This window comes from Rhinopithecus roxellana, chromosome 8 (assembly GCF_007565055.1).
Source record: "Rhinopithecus roxellana isolate Shanxi Qingling chromosome 8, ASM756505v1, whole genome shotgun sequence".
In the NCBI taxonomy this organism is placed as follows: Eukaryota; Metazoa; Chordata; class Mammalia; order Primates; family Cercopithecidae; genus Rhinopithecus; species Rhinopithecus roxellana.
This window is the reverse complement of record NC_044556.1, coordinates 40069989-40093222: the sequence shown is the minus strand read 5'-3', so window position 1 is coordinate 40093222 and position 23234 is coordinate 40069989. Positions and strand designations below refer to the sequence as shown.

Here is a 23234-nt window from a genome sequence, read left to right as displayed (position 1 = left end):
AAAAGTGTGTCCTAGGGGAACCCAGGCAGAAGGAAGGAGAGGAGAAAAGGGAAACTAAGTCACTTGGAGGGATATGGCTCCTTCATCATGCCCAGGCTCTTCCTCACAAGTCTGTGATGAGGGTAGGTATAACAATAGATGGAAAGTGCTTTAAAGAATAAAAGCGCTGTATAATGCTTGGTACTGCGAGGATTATTATATTAAGTGGATTATTATCCTTTGCCTGGTTTATATCCTGGTTCTTGCAATGGCACCCTAACTACATTCACCAAATATTTCATCATCAAGACAGGAAATAAAATGAAGCCAATTCTCAGTGAAGAGTCCCTGACGACATAAGTATCATTCTGCAGTCAGGGGCAGATACCAGCAGAGTCAGAGGCAGAGACAGCATCAGTTTTGCATCTGCCTGTTCTCTCCTTGACTGAAGAAAAGAGAATTTCAAAGTTACCAATTCTTTTCTCTACCTTCTCTAGCCACTTCCTGTCCTTTTGCCCATTCTGTGCTTCCTATTTTATTAAGCACTATTTCTCAGACCGTCCTCCTAGAACACACTTACACACACACACACACACACACACACACACACACAGAGTTTCCCCTAATGGGAGGGCATTTTTTCCAAAGTAACCAAGCTCATAGGGCGCCCAAGCAACACAATCCCCAGGGTAAATAATCAAAGCAGCAGAGGCAAGACCATGTGAGGAAAACAAAGCTCTGAGTCCCAGATCACCCAGATGATTATAATAGAGAAAGTAGGGCTAGAACTGTAGAAGAAAGAAATTTCATCAGAGTTCAGTACCGTCAACAAAGACTGGAAGGTAGAAGGCAATTTCCGAGATCCAGTGGGGAAAAGCCAGAGGCCTGCCTCAAGCAAGGAGAGGAAGTCCAGAATTTAGGGTCAGAGCACAGGTTCAATGCTATGTGATTTCAAGTACCAACTCCCATGAACCTCAGCTTTCTCACTATTAAGGAGAATAATAACTGTAACAGCTATGTTTCAGCATGCCTGTTGTTAAAGCACTTTCCAAAACCAGTAAAGTGCTGAACAAATGCTAATTGTTATTATGGATCTCTCCTGACCCTCTGTCTCTCAGTGTCTATCAGTCTTTATACCTAGATGTGATAACATGTGAGAAAACAAAGGGGCGGAAAACTTGGGCTTCCCTAAAGTGCAGGATGGACCAGGGTTGGGGGTCAGTCTGAAAAAGTGTGAGAATTTTTAACGCCGAGAGAACCAGTCAATATTTGATCACTAGCTGATTAAAGTTATTGGAAAAACCCTAGTTGGAGATTTTTAGTACACTCTTTCAGGTAGCTGGTCAACAGTACTTAAAGAGTACTATCTAGGCTGGGTGCAGTGGCTCACACCTATAATCCCAGCACTTTAGGAGGCCGACGCAGGAGGAATGCTTGAGCCTAGGATCACTCGAGACTAGCCTAGGCAACATGGCAAAATCCTGTCTCTACAAAAAAATACAAAAATTAGCCAAGTGTGGTGATACGTGCCTGTAGTCCCAGCTACTCGGGATGTGGGCGGATAACTTGAGCCCAGGAAATCGAGGCTGCAGTGAGCCAAGATCAAGATCACACTCCTGCACTCCAGTCTGGGTGACAGAATGAGACCCTGTCTCAAAAACAAAGAGTACTGTCTGGTTTTGGGTACTGTGGGAGTATTTACAGATACAGAGGCACAAGAATAGATAACTGGATGTCATATAAAAATCAAAAGGGACCTACATGGTGAGAGGTATAGGAGAAAGAAGAAACCCACATCAAGGAGAGTTAATAAGGTAAGACTTCACTAGTAAGTTAGTTTTGAACTGGTATTTGAAGGAGAGGAGGGACAAAAATTAACAATAAAGGAGTTAAATAATTGTGGCAAATGAATTTTCCAAAAGTAACTGCAACAGTAGTTCCCATCCCTGATGCTCTTCCACAGCCTTGCCACTGCCCATCAGGAGGTAGAGTCCAGGCCTTCTCCCCTGATCCTGGGCTGGCCTTTGTGACTGCCTCAATAGACCCCCAAGGCTCATCCAGACATCACCTCTGCAAATGTCTTGTGATGCCTGCTCTGAGAGCCTTCACCTTCCTTTTAAGAAGTCAGCTACTCTGAGGTCGCCATGTAAAGATAATCTAGAGATTCCAGAGAAAGGGTGGTGGGAAAGAGAAAGAGAGATCCCTGAAGAGCCCCAGCTGTTTGAGCCCTCCCAACAAAGGTGCCACAGTGAAGAAGTCTTTGGAAGCCCAGCCCTGTCCCTATATGACTACAACTGAATAAGAGACCTCACGTGAAAACAACTGCTTGGCTCAGCTCAATCAGCTGCCAGAATTCTGGGCAAAATAAATGATTAGAATTATGTTAAGCCCCTGTTCGGGAGCAACAGATAAACTGAACAATACTGATCTGTGCAAAGGCTCCAAGATCAGGACAAGCAAGTCACATCCAGGGGCTGGGGAGCTGGCTTGTTAACTGGAGACTAGAAGACATGAAGTAATGATATAATAATAATAGCTGACATATATTGAATTCTTAATTACATCAGGTATTTTGCTAAGCACTTCACATGCATTATTTTTATTTAATCTTCAGAGGAACCTCTTGAAAGAAATACTTTTTTTCTCATGTTCCAAAGGGAAAAACAGGCTTAGAAAGGTTAAGGAACAAGAATCCTAGGTTGATTCAACATAAAAGTCATACCCCTAATAACCAGACTGGACTGCAACATGGTGGTGAGTAGAACCCTAAAAGAGCGACCAAATTACCAAATATTAAATAATATTATATTTGAATGGATCTCAGAGATAAAATCCAACTTTCCCACTTTACAATTTATAAAACTGAGGCCAAGAGAGGTTAAATGACTTAGCTTAAAACGCTATCCATTCCTCAACAATAAAAGCACAAATAACCCAAATTTTTAAATGGGAAAAGGATTTGACTAAACATTTCTCCAAAGAAAATATGCAAATAATCAACATAAAAAGATGCTTGGCATCTTTTTTTTTTTTTTTTTATACTTTAAGTTCTAGGGTACATGCGCATAACGTGCAGGTTTGTTACATACGTATACTTGTGCCATGTTGGTGTGCTGCACCCATCAACTCGTCAGCACCCATCAATTCGTCATTTATATCAGGTATAACTCCCAATGCAATCCCTCCCCCCTCCCCCCTCCCCATAATAGGCCCCGGTGTGTGATGTTCCCCTTCCCGAGTCCAAGTGATCTCATTGTTCAGTTCCCACCTATGAGTGAGAACATGCGGTGTTTGGTTTTCTGTTCTTGTGATAGTTTACTAAGAATGATGGTTTCCAGCTGCATCCATGTCCCTACAAAGGATGCAAACTCATCCTTTTTTATGGCTGCATAATATTCCATGGTGTATATGTGCCACATTTTCTTAATCCAGTCTGTCACTGATGGACATTTGGGTTGATTCCAAGTCTTTGCTATTGTGAATAGTGCCGCAATAAACATACGTGTGCATGTGTCTTTATAGCAGCATGATTTATAATCCTTTGGGTATATACCCAGTAGTGGGATGGCTGGGTCATATGGTACATCTAGTTCTAGCTCCTTGAGGAATCGCCATACTGTTTTCCATAATGGTTGAACTAGTTTACAATCCCACCAACAGTGTAAAAGTGCTCCTATTTCTCCACATCCTCTCCAGCACCTGTTGTTGCCTGACTTTTTAATGATTGCCATTCTAACTGGTGTGAGATGGTATCTCATTGTGGTTTTGATTTGCATTTCTCTGATGGCCAGTGATGATGAGCATTTTTTCATGTGTCTGTTGGCTGCATGAATGTCTTCTTTTGAGAAATGTCTGTTCATATCCTTTGCCCACTTTTTGATGGGGTTGTTTGTTTTTTTCTTGTAAATTTGTTTGAGTTCTTTGTAGATTCTGGATATTAGCCCTTTGTCAGATGAGTAGATTGCAAAAATTTTCTCCCATTCTGCAGGTTGCCTGTTCACTCTGATGGTAGTTTCTTTTGCTGTGCAGAAGCTCTTTAGTTTAATCATATCCCATTTGTCAATTTTGGTTTTTGCTGCCATTGCTTTTGGTGTTTTAGACATGAAGTCCTTGCCCATGCCTATGTCCTGAATGGTACTACCTAGGTTTTCTTCTAGGGTTTTTATGGTATTAGGTCTAACATTTAAGTTTCTAATCCATCTTGAATTAATTTTCGTATAAGGAGTAACGAAAGGATCCAGTTTCAGCTTTCTAATTATGGCTAGCCAATTTTCCCAGCACCATTTATTAAATAGGGAGTCCTTTCCCCATTTCTTGTTTCTCTCAGGTTTGTCAAAGATCAGATGGCTGTAGATGTGTGGTATTATTTCTGAGGACTCTGTTCTGTTCCATTGGTCTATATCTCTGTTTTGGTACCAGTACCATGCTGTTTTGGTTACTGTAGCCTTGTAGTATAGTTTGAAGTCAGGTAGCCTGATGCCTCCAGCTTTGTTCTTTTGACTTAGGATTGTCTTGGCAATGCGGGCTCTTTTTTGGTTCCATATGAACTTTAAAGCCGTTTTTTCCAGTTCTGTGAAGAAACTCATTGGTAGCTTGATGGAGATGGCATTGAATCTATAAATAACCTTGGGCAGTATGGCCATTTTCACGATATTGATTCTTCCTATCCATGAGCATGGTATGTTCTTCCATTTGTTAGTGTCCTCTTTTATTTCACTGAGCAGTGGTTTGTAGTTCTCCTTGAAGAGGTCCTTTACACCCCTTGTAAGTTGGATTCCTAGGTATTTTATTCTCTTTGAAGCAATTGTGAATGGAAGTTCATTCATGATTTGGCTCTCTGCTTGTCTGTTACTGGTGTATAAGAATGCTTGTGATTTTTGCACATTGATTTTGTATCCTGAGACTTTGCTGAAGCTGCTTATCAGCTTAAGGAGATTTTGGGCTGAGACAATGGGGTTTTCTAAATATACAATCATGTCATCTGCAAACAGGGACAATTTGACTTCTTCTTTTCCTAACTGGATACCTTTCTTTCTCTTGCCTGATTGCCCTAGCCAGAACTTCCAACACTATGTTGAATAGGAGTGGTGAGAGAGGGCATCCCTGTCTTGTGCCAGTTTTCAGAGGGAATTTTTCCAGTTTTTGCCCATTCAGTATGATATTGGCTGTGGGTTTGTCATAAATAGCTCTTATTATTTTGAGGTACGTTCCATCAATACCGAATTTATTGAGCGTTTTTAGCATGAAGGGCTGTTGAATTTTGTCAAAAGCCTTTTCTGCATCTATTGAGATAATCATGTGGTTCTTGTCTTTGGTTCTGTTTATATGCTGGATTACGTTTATTGATTTGCGAATGTTGAACCAGCCTTGCATCCCAGGGATGAAGCCCACTTGATCATGGTGGATAAGCTTTTTGATGTGCTGCTGAATCTGGTTTGCCAGTATTTTATTGAGGATTTTTGCATCAATGTTCATCAGGGATATTGGTCTAAAATTTTCTTTTTTTGTTGTGTCTCTGCCAGGCTTTGGTATCAGGATGATGTTGGCATCTTTAAGCATTAAGGAAATGCAAATCAAACCACCGTGAGATACCACTTCACACCCACAAGCCTAGCTATAATCAAAAAGAAAGTATAGGTAAAGATACGGAGAAACTGGCTGGGCACGGTGGCTCATGCCTGTAATCCCAGCACTTTGGCAGGCTGAGGTGGGCAGAGCGCTTGAGTCCAGGAGTTCCAGATCAGCTGGGCAACATGGTGAAACCCCATCTCTATTAAAAATACAAAAAACTAGCCAGGCGTGGTGGCATGCACCTGTAGTCCCAGCTACTCAGGAGGCTAAGGTGGGGCAGTCACCTGAGCTGGGGAGGTGAAGGCTGCAGTAAGCCGAGATTGTGCCACTGCACTCCAGCCTGGACAACTGAAGTGAGACCCTGTCTCAAAAAAAAAAAAAAAAAAAAAAAGAAAGAAAGATACGAAAAAACTGGGCCCTCACAGATTGCTGGTGGGAATGTAAAATGGTGCAACCATTTTGGTGGTTTTTGTTGTTGTTGTTGTTGTTGTTCTGAGACAGAGTCTCACTCTGTTGCCCAGGCTGGTGTGCAATGGCGTGATCTCAGCACACTACAACCTCCGGCTCCTGAGTTCAAGCGATTCTCCTGCCTCTCAGCCTCTTGAGTAGCTGGGACTACAGGTGCCCACAACCATGTCCGGCTAATTTTTGTATTGTTAGTAGAGATGGGGTTTCACCACGTTGGTCAGGCTGGTCTTGAACTCCTGACCTCAGGTGATCCACCTGCCTCAGCCTCCCAAAGTGCTGGGATTACAGGCGTAAGCCATTGTGTCCGGCTGTGCAACCACTTTGGAAGGCAGTTTGGCAGTTCCCCAGAGTTCCCATATGATCAGCAATTCCCCTCCTAGGTATACACCCAAGAGAAATGAACATATATGTCCACACAAAAACCTGCACACAAATGTTCATAGCAGTATTATCCACAATAGCAAAAAAGTGGAAACAATCCAAATGTCCATGAACTGATAAATGGATAAACAAAAAATAAGTCTATCCATACAACGGAATATTATTCAACCACAAAAAGAATGAAGTACTTACACATACTAAAAAATGGTTAAATCTTTAAAATATCATGCTAAGTGAGGGAAGCCAGACACAACAAACCACATACTGTATTATTACATCTACATGAAATGTCCAGAATAGGCATAACCATAGAGGAAAAAGCAATTAGTTGTTTTCAGAGGTTAGGGGAAGGGGGCAATGGGGAGTGACTGCTAATGGGGCAAGGTTTATTTGGGGGTGATTAAAATGTCCTAAAATTAGACATTGATGATGGTTGCACAACTCTGTGAATATACTAAAAATCACTCAACTCTAAAGCAGTGGATTTTATTGTACGGTACTTCTCAATAAAGCTGTTAACTAAAAAAACTGTATATATTTTCAATAAAACTTTACTGAGCAGTCCCAGGCACCATAGTGTACACAAAGATAGGGCCCCTGAGTAGCTTAAAGATGCTGCGCCACTAAGTGGTAGAGTGCTGAGCCACTTTTGAGGAGATTGCATCTTTCCCAGCCTCACTGAAACATTACCAGCCCCAGCGTGCCACTCTCCCCACCATTAACCAATGAGGAGGCAAAGAAGAGGGACTTACCCTCTTCTTAGACAGTGAATGCAAACCTCAAGTCAAAGGGGCCATGGACAAGGAAATTGTATTGGGAAGAGACAGAAAAACTTGGGGGACTTGACTCCTGATTTACCTATCTCTTTCCTAGAGGTTACTTTTCACTACTGTCAGGCAAATCTTACGACTGGCTCCCTTAAGAATTACACATTTTTAGCACCAAGCCTTGACAGGGGTACAGGAAAAGAGGATCAGCACTAGCTTAGGGCTCAGTAGGCACAGAATTAAAAAAAAAAAATCCCAACTCCATTACTTCTTAGTTTCTGGACCTTAAGCAAGTTACTAAAGCCTCCCTGAGCGTGCTTCCCTACCTATAAAATGGGAATGAAAATCTTTGCCCTGGACCACCTCAATGAGATAATGGACAAAAGACACTTTGCCAAATACATCTTGTACTGCAGAAATACAAAGAAGCCTCATCATCACTGCACTCTTATCTTGGTCCTCAAGCTTCCATCCTTCTCTTCCCATGAATTATGCCCCCACCCCCGCCGGCCCACTTTAAAAACTTACTTCTCTTCTTGACTCTAATCCCTCCTTTAATCCTGTCACATCTTTCCTCCTGCCTCTCCCCAGCAGTTATGAACCCAGGTCTTATAAAATTCATTTATACGTTGGATCACAATAATAATAATTGTAAACACTTGTTTGTTGTCTGTCTTGCTCCAATAGAGTGAAAGTTTCAGTGTATCCCCAGTGCCTGGAATGTTGCCTAACACTTAATATGTATTCAGTAAATGTGCTGAATGAATTTTAAAATTCCCATAGGCCAGACCAACAAATGGGAAGTAGGATCTTAACAAAGGAGTGGTCTCTTCCCCCCATATCTTGCCCCGTTCTTTCTCAACCTGCCAGGCCTCAAGTTCAGGATTAGTAAACGGATGTGTCTCCAGGCATGAGTTCCAGTAGAAGTGTAGCTATTAGCTCTGAACTAGGCTGAGCTAAGAGAACTAGGATTTCTTCTGGGTTTCCCATTGCTTAATTAAATGATCCTAAGGCCTGAAGTGTTATTTAGGAAACCCTTTGGCACAAGAATTGCCAGGCCATGTTATGTACCTACCACTATCCTCTGACCCACACCTGCATCTCAGACTCAGAGCCATTGGTCTGGAGAACCTGAAGATGATGAGAAACTGCCCACTAATGCACAGGGCAAAAAGAAAAGCAGGAAAGCAGGAAGAGGCTTGAGGGTCAGGGGGCTCTCAAAAACCACAGTAGTGTGGTCCCTGAACCCAATTTCAAGGGGAGTGACAAAGGCCCTAGAACAGAACCCCAGAACTGCATGGGATCCCTACTCCCACTCCTTGAGCAAAGCAGCCATAGTGGTGGTGTGGACTCCTGCAAGGGCAGAACAACTGATCACTCTGTGGAAGCATGTTCTGGAGCCCTAAGCTCTTTCAGTGCAGCAACCACGTGTTAAGAGCTCTAACAACATTCTAAGAGGCAACAATGACATTCCAAGGATCCTTACCACTGGAAAATTCAGAACCTGGGATCAGTTGGAGAAACCATTTTAGGAAATTTATTCTCTCAATCCGAAACTGAATTATTGAAATTACATATATTTGATTTTGACAATTACTATAAGCTTTGACATTTCTCTTGTGTATGACTCTTCTGGGCTTTAATTTTGAAATTACAGAAAATCCTGTAAGCCCACAATCCTTAAAGATCTCTAGTAGACAGGATTTATTTGCACCTATGTCAGAGGTAGACAGAAATGGGCTAAGCAAGGTTTTCCAGATGGGGAACTTACATTAAGCTTACAAAGTGACCAGTCTGCTCCAAGGTATTCACAATCCACTGAAGCAATTCCCAGCAGAGTAGAGCCACTGACAAGTTTTGAATAGACAGTGAACAAAAGTTCTGTTCTGAGAACACAAGAAGAGTCCATTAAGAGGACAGATGTCATAAGGCAGTGGCTCTGGAAGCACAGAATGCCAGCATCTGGGAAGTTGTAACAATGCAGATCCTCAGGCCCCAAACTCAGCTCAAACACACTGAGTCAGAACATCTGGGGTGGGGCCCACAGACCTGTATTTTAACAAGCTCTCCAGGCCGGGCGTGGTGGCTCAAGCCTGTAATCCCAGCACTTCGGGAGGCCGAGACGGGTGGATCACGAGGTCAGGAGATCGAGACTATCCTGGCTAACACGGTGAAACCCCGTCTCTACTAAAAAATACAAAAAACTAGCCGGGCGTGGTGGCGGGTGCCTGTAGTCCCAGCTACTCGGGAGGCTGAGGCAGGAGAATGGCGTGGACCTGTGAGGCGGAGCTTGCAATGAGCTGAAGTGAGCTGAGATCCGGCCACTGCACTCCAGCCTGGGCGGCAGAGCGAGACTCCATCACAAAAAAAAAAAAAAAAAAAAAAGCTCTCCAGCTGATTCTAAAGTATTCTAAAGATTGAGAACCTTTGACCTAGGGCAATACATCCCTACCTTGAAAAAATTAAAGTCCTGACAGGACCAGGAGCAACATTTTTTTCTTCCTTTCTGATGAAACTTCATGAAAGAATTGACTAGACTGTGTCCATCACCATTTCCTCATCTCCTATTCTCACTTGGACCCGCTAGAAACTGGCTCCTTCCCTTGCTACTGCCCAGAAACCATTCACGGAGGCCATGAACATCCTCCTAGTTACTAAGTCCAGACATTTCTCTGTCCTTTTCATCCATGACCTCTTAGGAGAACTTGACATTGTTAATCACTCCCTCCCTTCACTTCGGAGGTTCCTCACTGCCCTGGTTCCTTCTGTCACTCCCTGCCAGTCTCTTCTGCACCTCCCTTTTAAATGTATGCCTCTCATCTTCCTTCACCTCCCTTTTAAATGTATGCCTCTCAGGGTTCTGTGCATAGCCCTTTCCTCTCTCTATACCCTGCCCCTGGACAGTCTTATGCTTCTGCTGCTGTGTCTAGGTGTTGATGACCTGCTAATGTGATTCTCTATCCCCTCCTGACCTCCAGCCTGAGCTCCAGTTGTCTGCTGAACATCTTTCCTTGGATCTCCCACAGGCACTTCAAACACAACATGTCCAAAAGGATGCTGACCCCTCTCCTCCTCTCTCCCTCAACCATCTTACGTTCTTTCTCTAGAGTTCCCTTTTTTAAATTGAATAGTACTGTGCAGTAGCCCAAGACAAGAGAGTAAGGGTATCATCCTTGCCCAACACTCTCCTTCATGCCTCCCCCTACCCCCATATAATCAACTTCGTAACCTCTGATTTCTCATTTTTATCCATCTCCGAAGTCACTTCCGTACCAGAGACCACACTCAGCTCTTGTCCACGTTACTACAAAGGTCTCCTAACCCACCTTCCCTCTCTCCACTCTTTCACTACTCTTTTAATCCCATGTCTGCACTGTAGCCACGGTGATCTTGTTTTTGTAAAAGCATATCTGATCATGCCACCCTCTATTTAAAATTTCAAATGGTCTTCCATTGCCCTCAGGATCAAGTCCAAAACCTCTAAGACAGAGCATTACATGGTCCTCAGGCCTTGGCTCCTACTCATTTTCCTTTCCTCCAGTTTCACTTAATTAATGGTTCTATGGTCTCGCTACAGATCACAGCCACTTGCAATTCTCACAACACCATGCTCTTTCTTGCCTGAGGCTTCTGTACCTGCTCTTCCCTCTGCCTACACTTTCCCTTTCTCCAGCCTAGCTTTTATTTTTTGGCCTCAATGTAAAGGTCCTTTCCTCCAGGAAACCTTCTTTAGGTGTCTCTCCCAGTGCTTCAACTGTTATCACATGAGTAAGTTTGGGTGCTATCATACTTGTCTTCCTCCACAAAACCATAAGCTCCTTAAGGGCAAGGTATGCAGCGTATTCTGGTTGAATCCTTGATGTCTAGCACTACGATCAGTGAAGATTTGTTAAACAGACCAAGCTTCTTACTTGAGGGATGGCATGAACGTTTCCAAACCTGAAACCCTGTTCCTGTGAAGACACTGAAATCCTAGTGGTATTTTTCCCCTCTCCCTGGGGCTCTGAAGGGAAGAGGGTTTGTGGTTCTAGCTGCACACAAGGTCCCATTCACATAGCTATTTACTACACTCTCTCCAGCCACCTCCCCCCAGAACAACAGTGGCCTTTCTCTGCAGTAGCAGTCTCTTGGGGGAAGCTTCTGAAGGCCCTGCTCTGGGAAATGAATGGGGCCAGCCTGGGGCAGGCGGGACAATGGCAGGGTAGGCCTTGTGCCCATCAGACCCCTGCAGGGAAAGGCAGACCGGAAATCAAGCCGCCAATGGGGAAATCCCCAGAACTCTGAGAGGCTGAAGGCAGGCAACCCCAACAAGGCTGCTCTGTCCCCGCAAGAAATACCAAGTACCAAAGACCTAGCACCCAATGAGAACGAGAGGAATTTTGTTCTTAGTTCCTGGCAGGAGTGTTTAGAGCTTGCTTTCTTAAAATCCCTTGGCTAGGCATGGAAGGAATCAGCAATATCAAGAATGAGCTATGTTCGAGTCAGGAAAGAGCACATAGGGAGCATACCTTGTCTAAAGAGAACTAAGCTGGGCCGAAGAAGACAACCCATAACAATGAGGACACGCTGCTCTTGAACCCTTAGGAACGGGATAAAACACAAGAACCATATGAGAGAATGGAAAAGAACCAACACAACAGTCTACCACGTGCTAGATATTCTGCCAGAACTTTTACACAATGCATCTTATATAAGCAAATAAGATAGAGCCGAGTTGCTATATGTATGTGCAAAGGAATGCTGAATAATATAAAGGTGTAGGGTTTGGTGATATTAACCAGCAAAGGCTTCCTTGAAGGAAATAAGAGTAATGGAGTTGGGAGAAGACAGAGAACACTGATATAAAGGTGTGCAAAGAGGGATGTGGGCCCGGGAATCACGCTGGTCTACCTGAAGCAGGGTGACAGGGTACAGTAATGGGACCTACAATTATTGAGATGTGGGCTAAAATGAAGAAAGAAGTCATGAATCCCAAGCTGGGGAGCTTGAGCTAGAAAGGAAAGACATTGTGGGTTTCTAGCAAAGGATCTGCCTTGGGATGAGCGCTTAGGCCCCTGATTTTTAACTAATGTCCTGTGTTTGTTCACTATGGTCCCACAGTCATGCCTGTCTGTCCTTAGTTGAGAATCAGCACAGGACTGAGGGTAATTCAAGCATGGGTATTCTAGTGGCAGCTGAGGAGAGTTTAGGACAATCTGGGGTCCCTGCCAAACCAAATGCCCTAATAACACTCACCATATGTTTGGCACCATGGAATTCACAAAATGCTTTTTTTTTTTCTTTTTTGAGATGGAGTTTCGCTCTTGTTGCCCAGGCTGGAGAGCAATGGCAGGATCTCTCAGCTCACTGCAACCTCTGCCTCCCGGGTTCAAGCGATTCTCCTGCCTCAGCCTCCTTAGTAGCTGGGATTACAGGCATGCACCACCATGCCTGGCTAATTTTGTATTTTTAGTAGAGATGGGGTTTCTCCATGTTGGTCAGGCTGGTACAAATTATCCTGATCACATAGCTAGTTAGTCACTCAGCTGGGGCTCACTTAAAGTCCTGTATTCTCTACATTAGGCAACTAGAATGGTTTCCACATAGATGGCCCTCCAGCCCTAGAGTTTGGTCGGCTATGTGGGAATGAATATATATACAGCTGATTAATCAGGATCTATCAAATATATGCTAATCTCCTCAAACCATGACTCAACTTTCTAAGGGATCTCCCAGAACTGACTACCCACTTCTTTTTTTGTTGTTTTTTGTTCGTTTGTTTGTTTGAGGTGGAGTCTTACTCTGTCGCCCAGGCTGGAGTGCAGCGGTGTGATCTCAGCTCCCTGCAACCTCTATCTCCCGGGTTCAAGTGATTCTCCTGCTTCAGCCTCCCGAGTAGCTGGGACTACAGGCGTGCACCAACACATCTGGCTAATTTTTGTATCTTTAGTAGAGACAGGGTTTCACCATGTTGGCCAGGCTGGTCTCAAATGCCTCACCTCACGTAATCCACCCATCTTGGCCTCCCAAAGTGCTTGGATTACAGGCGTGAGCCACCACACCAGGCCTCCTGCTTCTCTTAAAGAGCTGTATTGAAGAACTCTAAAACTATTTGGTAGAAATGGCCTAACCTAAGGGTCTTAGGAAAGTTAAGTATCTACTGTATTCAGTAAATTTCTAGGTACCAATGGCAGATAAAATGACTTTTACTGAAGATCCTATTCTATGACTAGCACTACCCTTCTCCCAGTCCACCAGTCTCATAAATTTGGGAATAAAATTTGATTCAGGGCAGGGCACGGTGGCTCACACCTGTAATCCTAGCACTGTGGGAGGTGGAGGCAGGCGGATCACCTGAGGTCAGGAGTTTGAGACTAGCCAGGCCAACATGGCGAAACCCCTTCTCTAATAAAAAATAAAAAAATTAGCTGGGCACGGGGTCAGGCACCTGTAATCCCAGCTACTCGGGAGACTGAGGCATGAGAATTGCTTGAACCTGGGAGGCAGGGGTTGCAGTGAGCCAAGTTTGTGCCCTTGCACTTCAGCCTGGGCAACGAGAGCGAAACTGTGTTTCATAAATAAATAAATAAGTTTGATTCGGCCTTAAAATACTGGCTAATTCTGCTACCAAAACGTCTTGGGAATCCTGCTACTCCTCTTTGTCCCCACCATAACCATTCTGATTCAGAAGCTCATTATCTTTTCCTAAGATTGCTAGTAAAACTCCTAGGCTCCCTAATCCCAAGCACTCTTCTGCTCTATATATTAATATCGGAATTCTCTCTTGAAACACTATTTTTATCACTGTATAATACATAAACCTTCCCCGGCTCCCTTTCTACTACCCCATACATAAAGTCTGAATCCCTTCATTCTCCCTACCCTACCCACCTCATCAATCTAATTTCTCTCTGCTCTATAATAATCTTAACACTTGGAGACCACACTATGTTGGTGCCACCCCAGACAGAACCTTGCTCATGTTGCTCCTCTAGTCTGAAATGGCCTCTTCTCTTTCTTCGACCTGAATAATTCCTAACTACTCTGCCTTTGACCATTCTCATTAGCACCAACCTTCCGCTCTTCTATAAATGCACCTTTTGGTGTACATAACAATTCAGCAATTATGTACCATCTTTTTATTTTGTGTTGTTTTGTTAATAACATTTCCCAACAAGACTGTAGGCTTGAGGCCGGGCACGGTGGCTCCATGCCTACAATCCCAGCACTTTGGGAGGCTGAAGTGGGCGTTTTACTTGAGGTCAGGAGTTCGAGACCATCCTGGCCAACATGGTGAAACCCCATCTCTACTAAAAATACAAAAAGTAGCTGGGTGTAGTGGCAGGTGTCTGTAATCCCAACTACTTGGGAGGCTGAGGCAGAGAATCGCTTGAACCCAGGAGGTGGAGGTTGCAGTGAGCCAAGATCACACCACTGCACTCCAGCCTGGGTGACAGAGCAATACTCCATCTCAAAAAAAAAAAAAAAGAACATAAGCTCTATGTTCTCGTGTACTATCTCTCAGAACACTGAGAAGTGCACTGAGCACTGCACTGAGCCATGTGATAAATATTTCAAGTCCAACCAACCGTCAAGCGCCACAGATCACAGGTCATCACCAGGAGGGCTGCTAGATTGGTTCCCTACATGATTTGAGGCCAGGTTGTGACTGATGACTACAGATCCCATCACACCATTTTGTAGTGGCTGCTCCCAAATACTGGAGAGAAAGGAGAAAGGGCTGGAAAGCAAGACTCTGAAATTACAAAGCCCCTTTCTCACACATTCATGTTTTAGTTTGCTATTCTTTATTTATTTATTTATTTATTTTATTTTATTTTATTTTTTTGAGACGGAGTCTCGCTCTGTCGCCCGGGCTGGAGTGCAGTGGCCGGATCTCAGCTCACTGCAAGCTCCGCCTCCCGGGTTTACGCCATTCTCCAGCCTCAGCCTCCCGAGTAGCTGGGACTACAGGCGCCCGCCACCTCGCCCGGCTAGTTTTCTTTTTTTTTTTTTTTTTGTATTTTTTAGTAGAGACGGGGTTTCACCGTGTTAGCCAGAATGGTCTCGATCTCCTGACCTCGTGTTCCGCCCGTCTCGGCCTCCCAAAGTGCTAGGATTACAGGCTTGAGCCACCGCGCCCGGCCTGCTATTCTTTAAAATGAGGAGGAAAATCTCAAGGAAGTCAACAAAGGTAATAGAGGAATACTAGTGACTTTAAGGTCTATGCTGAAATCACAGTAGAAAGACAAAAAAATGGTTTTAAATCGTGGCAGAGGAAGTTTCGCATCCATAGAGATTTCTAATTGTTGAACTCATGGAACCATCCTCCAGAGATCACTGAAAATGAGAGAGGCCCTTAACCTGTCTTTACTAGCTTAAGAGACACCCTATTTGGAGTCAAGAGGAAAGGGCAAGAGGATCCCTTGAAGTCCTGCCAGATTTTTGTGATTTTTCCCTGAAATCTGTCCAACTGTTTTAATACAATAAATTGGGGTATTCTTCCAGACCTTAAGAATACCTTCCAGGCCTGGCATGGTGGCTTGCACCCATATCCTGGCACTTTGGGAGGCCGAGGTGGGCAGATCGCTTGAGTTCAGGAGTTTGAGACCAGTCTGGGCAACATGGTGAACATCATATCTACAAAAATTAGCCAGGTGTGGTGGCACATGCCTGTAGTGCCAGCTACTCAGGAGGCTGAAGTTGGAGGACCACCTGAGCCTGGGGAGGTCAAGGCTGCAGTGAGCTGTGATCATGCCACTGCACTCCAGCCTGGGCAACAGAGTGAGACCCTGTCTCAAAAAACAAAAAACAAAACCACCTTCCAAATCCTATTCCAATTCTATTAGGGGCCATGGATTTCTCAGTTCCTCCCCATGTTTCCATGTCCCTGTACTTCCGTCTTCTCTCCCATTTGATCAGGCACCTTTGTTCTCTGTTCTTTTCAAACTTTCATTTTCACTGATTTTCAGGAAAGTCAGATACTGATTTCTGAAAAAACCATTTGGCCCACTGAAAGGACACAAAGCATTCTGGTTTCAGAGGCTCAAAGAATGTAATAGCTAAAAGGAATCAAATCTTAGAGGCTGGCTAGCCTAATTCCCTCATTTTTCCAGATAAGAAAACTGAGGTCCAGGGCAGGTAAGCATCTTTGCAAGGTCATTTGCCCAGTTGCTAACAAAGCTGGCTCCAACATCCACATCTACTAACTCAGATGCTGTATTCTTTCCTCAGAACTCCAAACCTCCTTTCAGAAAAGATCTAACATGACTTTTTATGAAGTTACACTTTTTTCTTTTTGAGACCAGGATCAGCAACTTCTTCAGTCCTGTTTACCCCATGGGCCAAAGGAGTGATCTTGCATGCCACTAGCAGGTACTATGCTTGGGTCTTTTATCAATACAGTGATTGACAAAAGAAGGAACAACACAATCCACAGCAAAAAGAGTTTCCAAGCCACATGATATATCTTTGAATTAAGTTTAAAAAATAATAAACCAATAAAATTAATTTTTAAAGGCAATGCCACTCTGAAGAGGTGAAATAGATTCAGTCAATATAGATTAAAATAGCTCCTCTTATGTTTACAGAACTCAACAATTAACAAAGCACTTTCACAAACATCAGAGTATCAGAACTCTAAAGCAGCAAGAAACTAAACTCCATTCCACAGAGGCTGTCAGCTTCCAGAACTCCTTTACCTTTATACTAACTTGGGGATTAGCTATGTGCCATTCGCAAAATATTTTTATTTTTGATGAACTCGTATTGTCATTTAATTTTTCTTATTTCTTGCCTACTAAAAAAGCTAAACAAATACATTAATAAAAGGGTGCTCTTTCAGAAATGTTTTTGAGTATCCGAAGTTAAGCTTAGCCTGCTCCTTCTCATAATGGTGATTAATCACCAAATGTTTCAGCTGCAAATCCATTGTGCCTCTCATCTCACACTCCCAGATGGGAACAAGGGTACATTTTGGAAAAGACTCAGCATTTCAGGGGACTTACCATGGGTAACTCTGGATCCCTGTCATCATTCTGGGAGGCCAACCTTCTATTCTAGGTAGAAACTCAGCTAAATGTCTGGGGACTTCTTGGTCCCAGGGGTCAATAAAGACCAGAAGCCAAGGTGCGAAGAGACCCCTGACAGGGCACAGTTGCTGGGTCTGGATTTATTTTGAATTAGGAAAGTCATATGCTTTTAAGACAAGGAACGGCCAGAGATCACAGAACAAATCCTTTCTATCCCCATCACTGACAGACATTTAAGGTGAGCCAAGGTAGATGAAGTCTCTCTCATTCATCAGAGTTCCTGGGAAGGAGATTCAGTAATCCTTCTCTTCTCACATTCTTCTAGTACCCTAACTACTGGAAAAATATTCCTTCCTCCTGACCCCATGCACTTCTACAACAATAAAGCCAGTTCACTCTGCTTAAATTCTTCAAAATGATATAAAGATTTCAGTCACCTTTAATTTGTTTTGGGCTACTTAGCTCAGAAAGTTGGGCACGAAGCTAAATCAAATCTGTGAATTTACCATCTATAATTTATATAGAGTTTACAGTTTAGAAAACAATTTGAAATACATTATCTTGTTTGATTTGCTCCTTTCAATAGGCCTGTGAGAGAGATGAAATAAACATTATAATCCTCAAATGACACACCATATAAAAATGTTTGAGAACTGGATTGTACTTTATAGAAATGAACTACTACTGCTTTACATGAGGAAGCCAGAGGAGGCATGTGACTTCCCCAAGGTCACATAGTTAAGGGGAAAGCCAGGACTCAAACCACAAACTCTTGGCTTAAAGTACTTTGGTTTGACCCTCACATGAACTTTGGACAGAGGAAAGATGTTTCATGGGTGCAAACCCCTAACCCACCTGTCCATCTCAAAAACATGTGCTATGGGGAAACCAGGCTAACGGATATAGATGGCTTAGCAAAATTCATGATCACTCCTGTAAAAATAATTCAGTATCATTATCTCTGTTAGAAATAGCAAACACATTTTTAGAAACTCTTGAAAGGAATATATATTAATGGGCAGTAAGTTGCTCATGGACAAAAACTGAAAGGGACACGAACAGCTACACTTTAGCCCATCTTTCAGTAATAACTGATTAACACTGAAAGATAAAGATTAGTTGCAAATACTTTATGCCTTCTATGGATCCAGGAGTCACTCTTGAACAGGGTGCTACAGGAGATAAAAGAATGCCAAGTAAATATTCCAAAGTTTTCTTACTCTCAGCAACAATCTCTTTCCAAATACATGGTCCTTTATTATGTCATTCATTTTCTAGAAAATACACATCACCTAGGAAACCTTCTCTAATTGACCACATTTGACTACATCTGAAATTAACACGTGAATATTGAAACAACCTGAAATGAAAGAATTTACACTTGCTGATCTTTTCATTCACTCTAACTAACATTCATTTGTCAAACTTCTTGAGTACTCACCTCACGCAAGACACTAAGCTAGGCACACAGGATATCATACAGGCAAACCAAACTGTCCCTGCTTGTGAGGAGCTTACAGTCCGGTGTTGCTTTCTGTGGTCTTCAGGAGTCTTACATGTTTCCCAGTCCCCGGCTGCATGCTCTCTCTGTGAGCAAAAACTGTCCACCTTAATTTTCTAAAACTCTCTTATAGCACCTTACGCTAGGCTCTCTACACAGCAAACTGATAAACTGAAAGAATACTAGACTCCATAATCTGCAGCATTTTATTCCTTTCAGTGCGATTTAAGACTGTAAATTATTTAAAATCCATAGAGTCTTGAGGCTGATGTTGTCCAAAGTTCCAATCGAATAAACCTACAGCTAAGGGGGTAAGATTCAATGCAGCTAGCCGGGCATGTCTGAAGGGGATCTGAGTCCTACCACTCTTAATGGGGAAGAGAATCAGGCAGGGTGGAGGTGAGGAATACCCTTACCCTGCAAAGCTGCACTGTCTCATAGGAGAAAATAGTACTGTAACTATAGGACTTACAGGTATGGGCCCCAAGACTGAACCCCCAAGGTAGGAACCCCAAGACAGAAAAGTAGAAGGGAAGACCTTGACTGCTGACGGGCACTTTACCCTACTGCCAAAGAGAAAGAAGAAAACGGTGCCCCACACATTCTACAAGACCAGTATAGAAGCCTAGTTAGACATGATGGGGCAATGAAAGAGCCACAAATTCAGACTCAGAAGACCTGTGTTTGAGTCTCTGAGTCCAGATTCTGCCACTAGCCAGGCAAGATGGCACTGGGCAAGCCAGGTAGCCTCTGAGCTTCAGTTTCCCCTTCTGTGAAATGTGAATAATAACCTCTGACGCTTTTGTCTACCACATAGAACCACTGTGAGATTCAAATGAGATATGTTCTACAAAAGCACTTAGGAAACAAACTGTAATGTGCTGGGCAAATCCTGAGATTTTTATCTATGAGGCTATCCAAACCCCCAGGACTGTCTCACATTAATCCAGGAACCCTCACCACCTCCTCCTTCTTGCACCTCCCCAAAACTTGGGTTCCCATCTTCTCAAATCCCTGCATTTACCAGAAAGAGTTCACCATCCAAATCTTAAAAAGGCAAGTGCACTAATTCTCAAACTCCAAGAGTATGAAAAGGGAAGAAGGGCAGCCATGTAAACCATTCCAATTCCTCACCTTGACACGCCTCAGTTCTCCCTTTCCAAGGGTCAAACTGCAGCGGGGCCAACAGAAAGGGGGAGGGAGGTCTGAACTGGCCATATATCCTTTGTGGCTGTCTGCCTCCTCTTCTCCACTGCCAAGTCAGTTCCCATCTAGGGATTGCTGAACTAATCTAAATGGGACTCTGAGGCAATACAGAGATTAGTGCTTGGAAGAGAGAGATTATATGCATTTTAGGCCACATTCCACAGCCAAAAGGAAATTATTATTAGCATGGATAACCAAAGGTGGACTGGGCATGGAGGGAGCAATTGCTCCCTTGCAAATATTCTTCCCTATCTCTCCAATAATATTTTTTCCAGGCTCTGTCCTTTCATTTGCTTGTTCAGTCCTTCAACCACCCATTTATCCAGTTAGGATGTGTGCAGTCCCCACAAAACACACCCCCCCTAGCAAGGTCCTCATGGGGAGAAGGGCTGAGGAGGGGTAGGGGAGGGAAGAAAAAGGCAGGCACCTTACAAAGTTGTACCAATCATTTGCAGGCAAGAATTGCAACCACACTGTAACATTACCAGTGATAGAGGTGGCTGGGCAGACTCTTGGGGGAAGGGGTGTCATGTGTTCAGACTCTGAGGGCCAGTGCTGCTGCCCAGCAGGCCTACGAGCCCAAAACAATTTCTTCTGGCTGCAGGCAGAGGGAAGGCCCATTTTGCAGAGTCAAGCTTATTAAGAACAGATTGGAAGATTAAACCTAGAACACTGGCCAGTTCGCAGGTCTCAATGTAAACTCTAAGCTTGGAGGAGAGGAAATTTTAATATGACCTATGCATTTTGGGGCCATGTCAGCTACTGGTAAAAATCCAGACCTGCATGGGTGCAAAGGATGTTTCTGTCCCATCATTCAGGCCAAGAACATCCTCTTCATTTCTAGAAATGGGATCCACCCTGTCCCCAAGCCCCACCATTCCATACCAACCAGCCTGGTGGAGGCCCACGCCCCTGCCAGGGCCCTTCTCCCAGCAGCTCCAAAACCTAAAGCCAGTCCCCCTAGTGCACCCCTAGGAGCTCATAAGACTGGCTTGTGCCCACTTGAGCTGGCAAGTTGGGGGGACTCAAATTCAGCCTCTACCCTGGCAAAAGTCAAAAGCCACTGGAAACACATCCTCCTCCTTCACCTCTCCTGGCTTCACTGTTTATTGCTTATATTCAAAAGACGCTGAATCAAGAGCTGTGTTTTTAACATAGACACACAGAAAGCACATAACCACACAGGTTGATGGTCCCCAGAGACTAAAGCTCCTAGTCCCAATTCCCACAGCCCATCTAGACCCTTATTTTCAACCATTTATTAAAATGCAACACCACCCCTCCCAGTCTTTCAGACAATGCTGAAAAATCAAATTATTAGCAAACCTACCTGTCTATACTCTGGGGTAACCTTACACTCATGGTTTCTCAGTGTCTCCACGGTTCCAGAATCCTGTGGCTTCGGTGTGTTGATCAGGATTGAATCGCTTGCAATTTTTGAGCAAAGTGAGAGGAGGGCCTTCCAACTTGAAGACTGAATCCTTTCTCCTCCAGCTCTCAGGACCCTGGTAACTGATGCTCCACTCTACTTCTACCAGTGAGCATGATTTCCTTTCTCAGCCCCTCTTCCCCTCCCCAGCTTTAAAAGAAAAAAAAGAAAAGAAAAAAGAAAAAAGGAAAAGAGGAAAAACTATGACCTTCTCAGAAACCAAAAACCCAGCCACAAATCTCCTCAAGGTTAGCACTATGGGCTAAAAAAAATGAATCACAGAAAAATGTGCCTTCAAAATATCACTGTTAACTGCAAAGTACAGATAAAACCATCCTTTAAATCCAGTTTTCTCAGCTGTCCTTCTGTTGGCAAGAGACCCTCTAGCTCAAAGGGGGAAAATAATTTTCTAGTCTCCAATGCTTAATATGACAACAGCAAATATCTTTGAGGAAAGGAAAAAAAAGGATTAATAAATCCGAAATGGCACTTGGGAAAAATCTTCCAGCTGATTTGCACAGTAAAAAAATAAATAAAACCATACAACAGTATGTACACAACAGTACTCCTTCCAAGTCCAGTGCAACCCTGGGAACCAAAATTTATGGACTTCCTTAAAAAAAAAAAAAAGAAAAAAAAAGCTTTTACATTAAATGCTTTGAAATTCTTAAATGAGCCAATTGCATCAAAAAAAAAAAAAAATTCAAAGAACACCTGAAATGCAATGCTTTTTACCTTTAAGATGGTAGTAATGATTAACAAACCAGAGATAATCTCTGAAAATATTCTCTCCTTTTCTTTTTCCTTTAAACTTGCAGGTTCCTCCACCTACCCCAGCCTGATTCTCAGACCCAGCCTAGGTTCGGCCTTTTTCTGAAAGACAATTTCCTGAGTTAGTTCTGCTGTTGGGCTCCTCCACATCCAGGCTCCGAAATTTTCTCTTGCCTCAGCCTCCATGAAACGGAGATTTCGCTTCCTCCCGTTCCCCCTTTTCTCTCCCTCTCTATCGCCCGGCCAGAAAGACGGCTCCCTTATTACTCGTTCGGATTATGATTGTGGATTTGAGTTCGAGGTGGGTTTTTCTTCCACACCAGCCTCCTGGAAAATCCGATCTTTCCTCTCGGCCTCTCCTTGCCTCCCTTTCCGCCCCTCGCCTAATCTCGCAGGCAGGAGCCCGCAGTGCCTCGCGCAGGACGCCTGGCCGGGCCTCCGGCTACCGGCGCCGCTCGCCCGGCGCCCGACCGCCGTGTTCCGGCCTTCGCGGCCGCTCGGGACGCCAGGCTCGGCGCACTGGGAAGGCGGCGGCGGCTGCGGCAGGCCGGCACGAGCGGGCGTCCGACTGCCGGCGTCGCGGCCGCGCTCGCCTCCTTCCGGGCCCCTTCCCCCTCGGCTCGCCGTTCGCTCGGGCGCAGGCCCGGCCGGCCGCCCCCTTCCCTCGCTCCTTCTTCCCTGTGAGCCTTTCTCCTTCCCTCGCTCCCGCGGGGCGGGGCCGCAGGCTCCTCCTCCTCGCGGCGCTGCCCGCCACCCGCCGGCCTTTCCCCTCACGCCGCTGCGGCCGGGGGCGGGGGCGGGAAGCTGACCGCCCTTCCCTGCCTCGGTTCCCGCTACCACGACTCCTGCCGACCCGCCCGCCCCTGTCCCGGCCTCGCTGTGCGCCCTGCCCCCAACAACCCCTCGCCGTCGCTCCTCGGCCGGTCCCCTCCGCGGCCCCTCAGTCGCCAGCCCTGCCCCTCGGCGCGGCCTAGCGGGTCCCAGTCTCTGCCGGATCCCCGGCCCGGCCCGCAGGCGACCCCGGCCCGACCCCGCCAGGCACCGCGCGCCGTTCCCGCCGCCACCGCCGCCGCCGCCACCGCCACCGCCGTCACCACCCCTGCCACCTTTTGCAGACTTTTCCTCGTCTGTTTTCCCCCCTTTATTGACTT

General features: G+C 44.6%; 1 protein-coding gene across 6 annotated transcripts in view; it reads right to left on the bottom strand.

The window, feature by feature from the left end:
- Positions 1 to 22648, bottom strand: part of ARHGEF11 (Rho guanine nucleotide exchange factor 11) — a 110927-nt gene extending 88279 nt beyond the window's left edge. For 4 of the 6 annotated variants that reach the window (XM_010381270.2, XM_010381273.2, XM_010381274.2 and 1 more), the window contains exon 1: positions 21214 to 21497. In XM_010381270.2, the coding sequence (XP_010379572.2) occupies positions 21214 to 21245 (32 nt within the window). In that variant the 5' untranslated portion in view covers positions 21246 to 21497. Of the gene's footprint in view, positions 1 to 21213 lie in introns of all 6 variants that reach the window. The other 2 variants (XM_010381272.2, XM_010381275.2) reach the window with 1 other exon arrangement.
- Between the last annotated feature and the right edge of the window lie 586 nt (positions 22649 to 23234).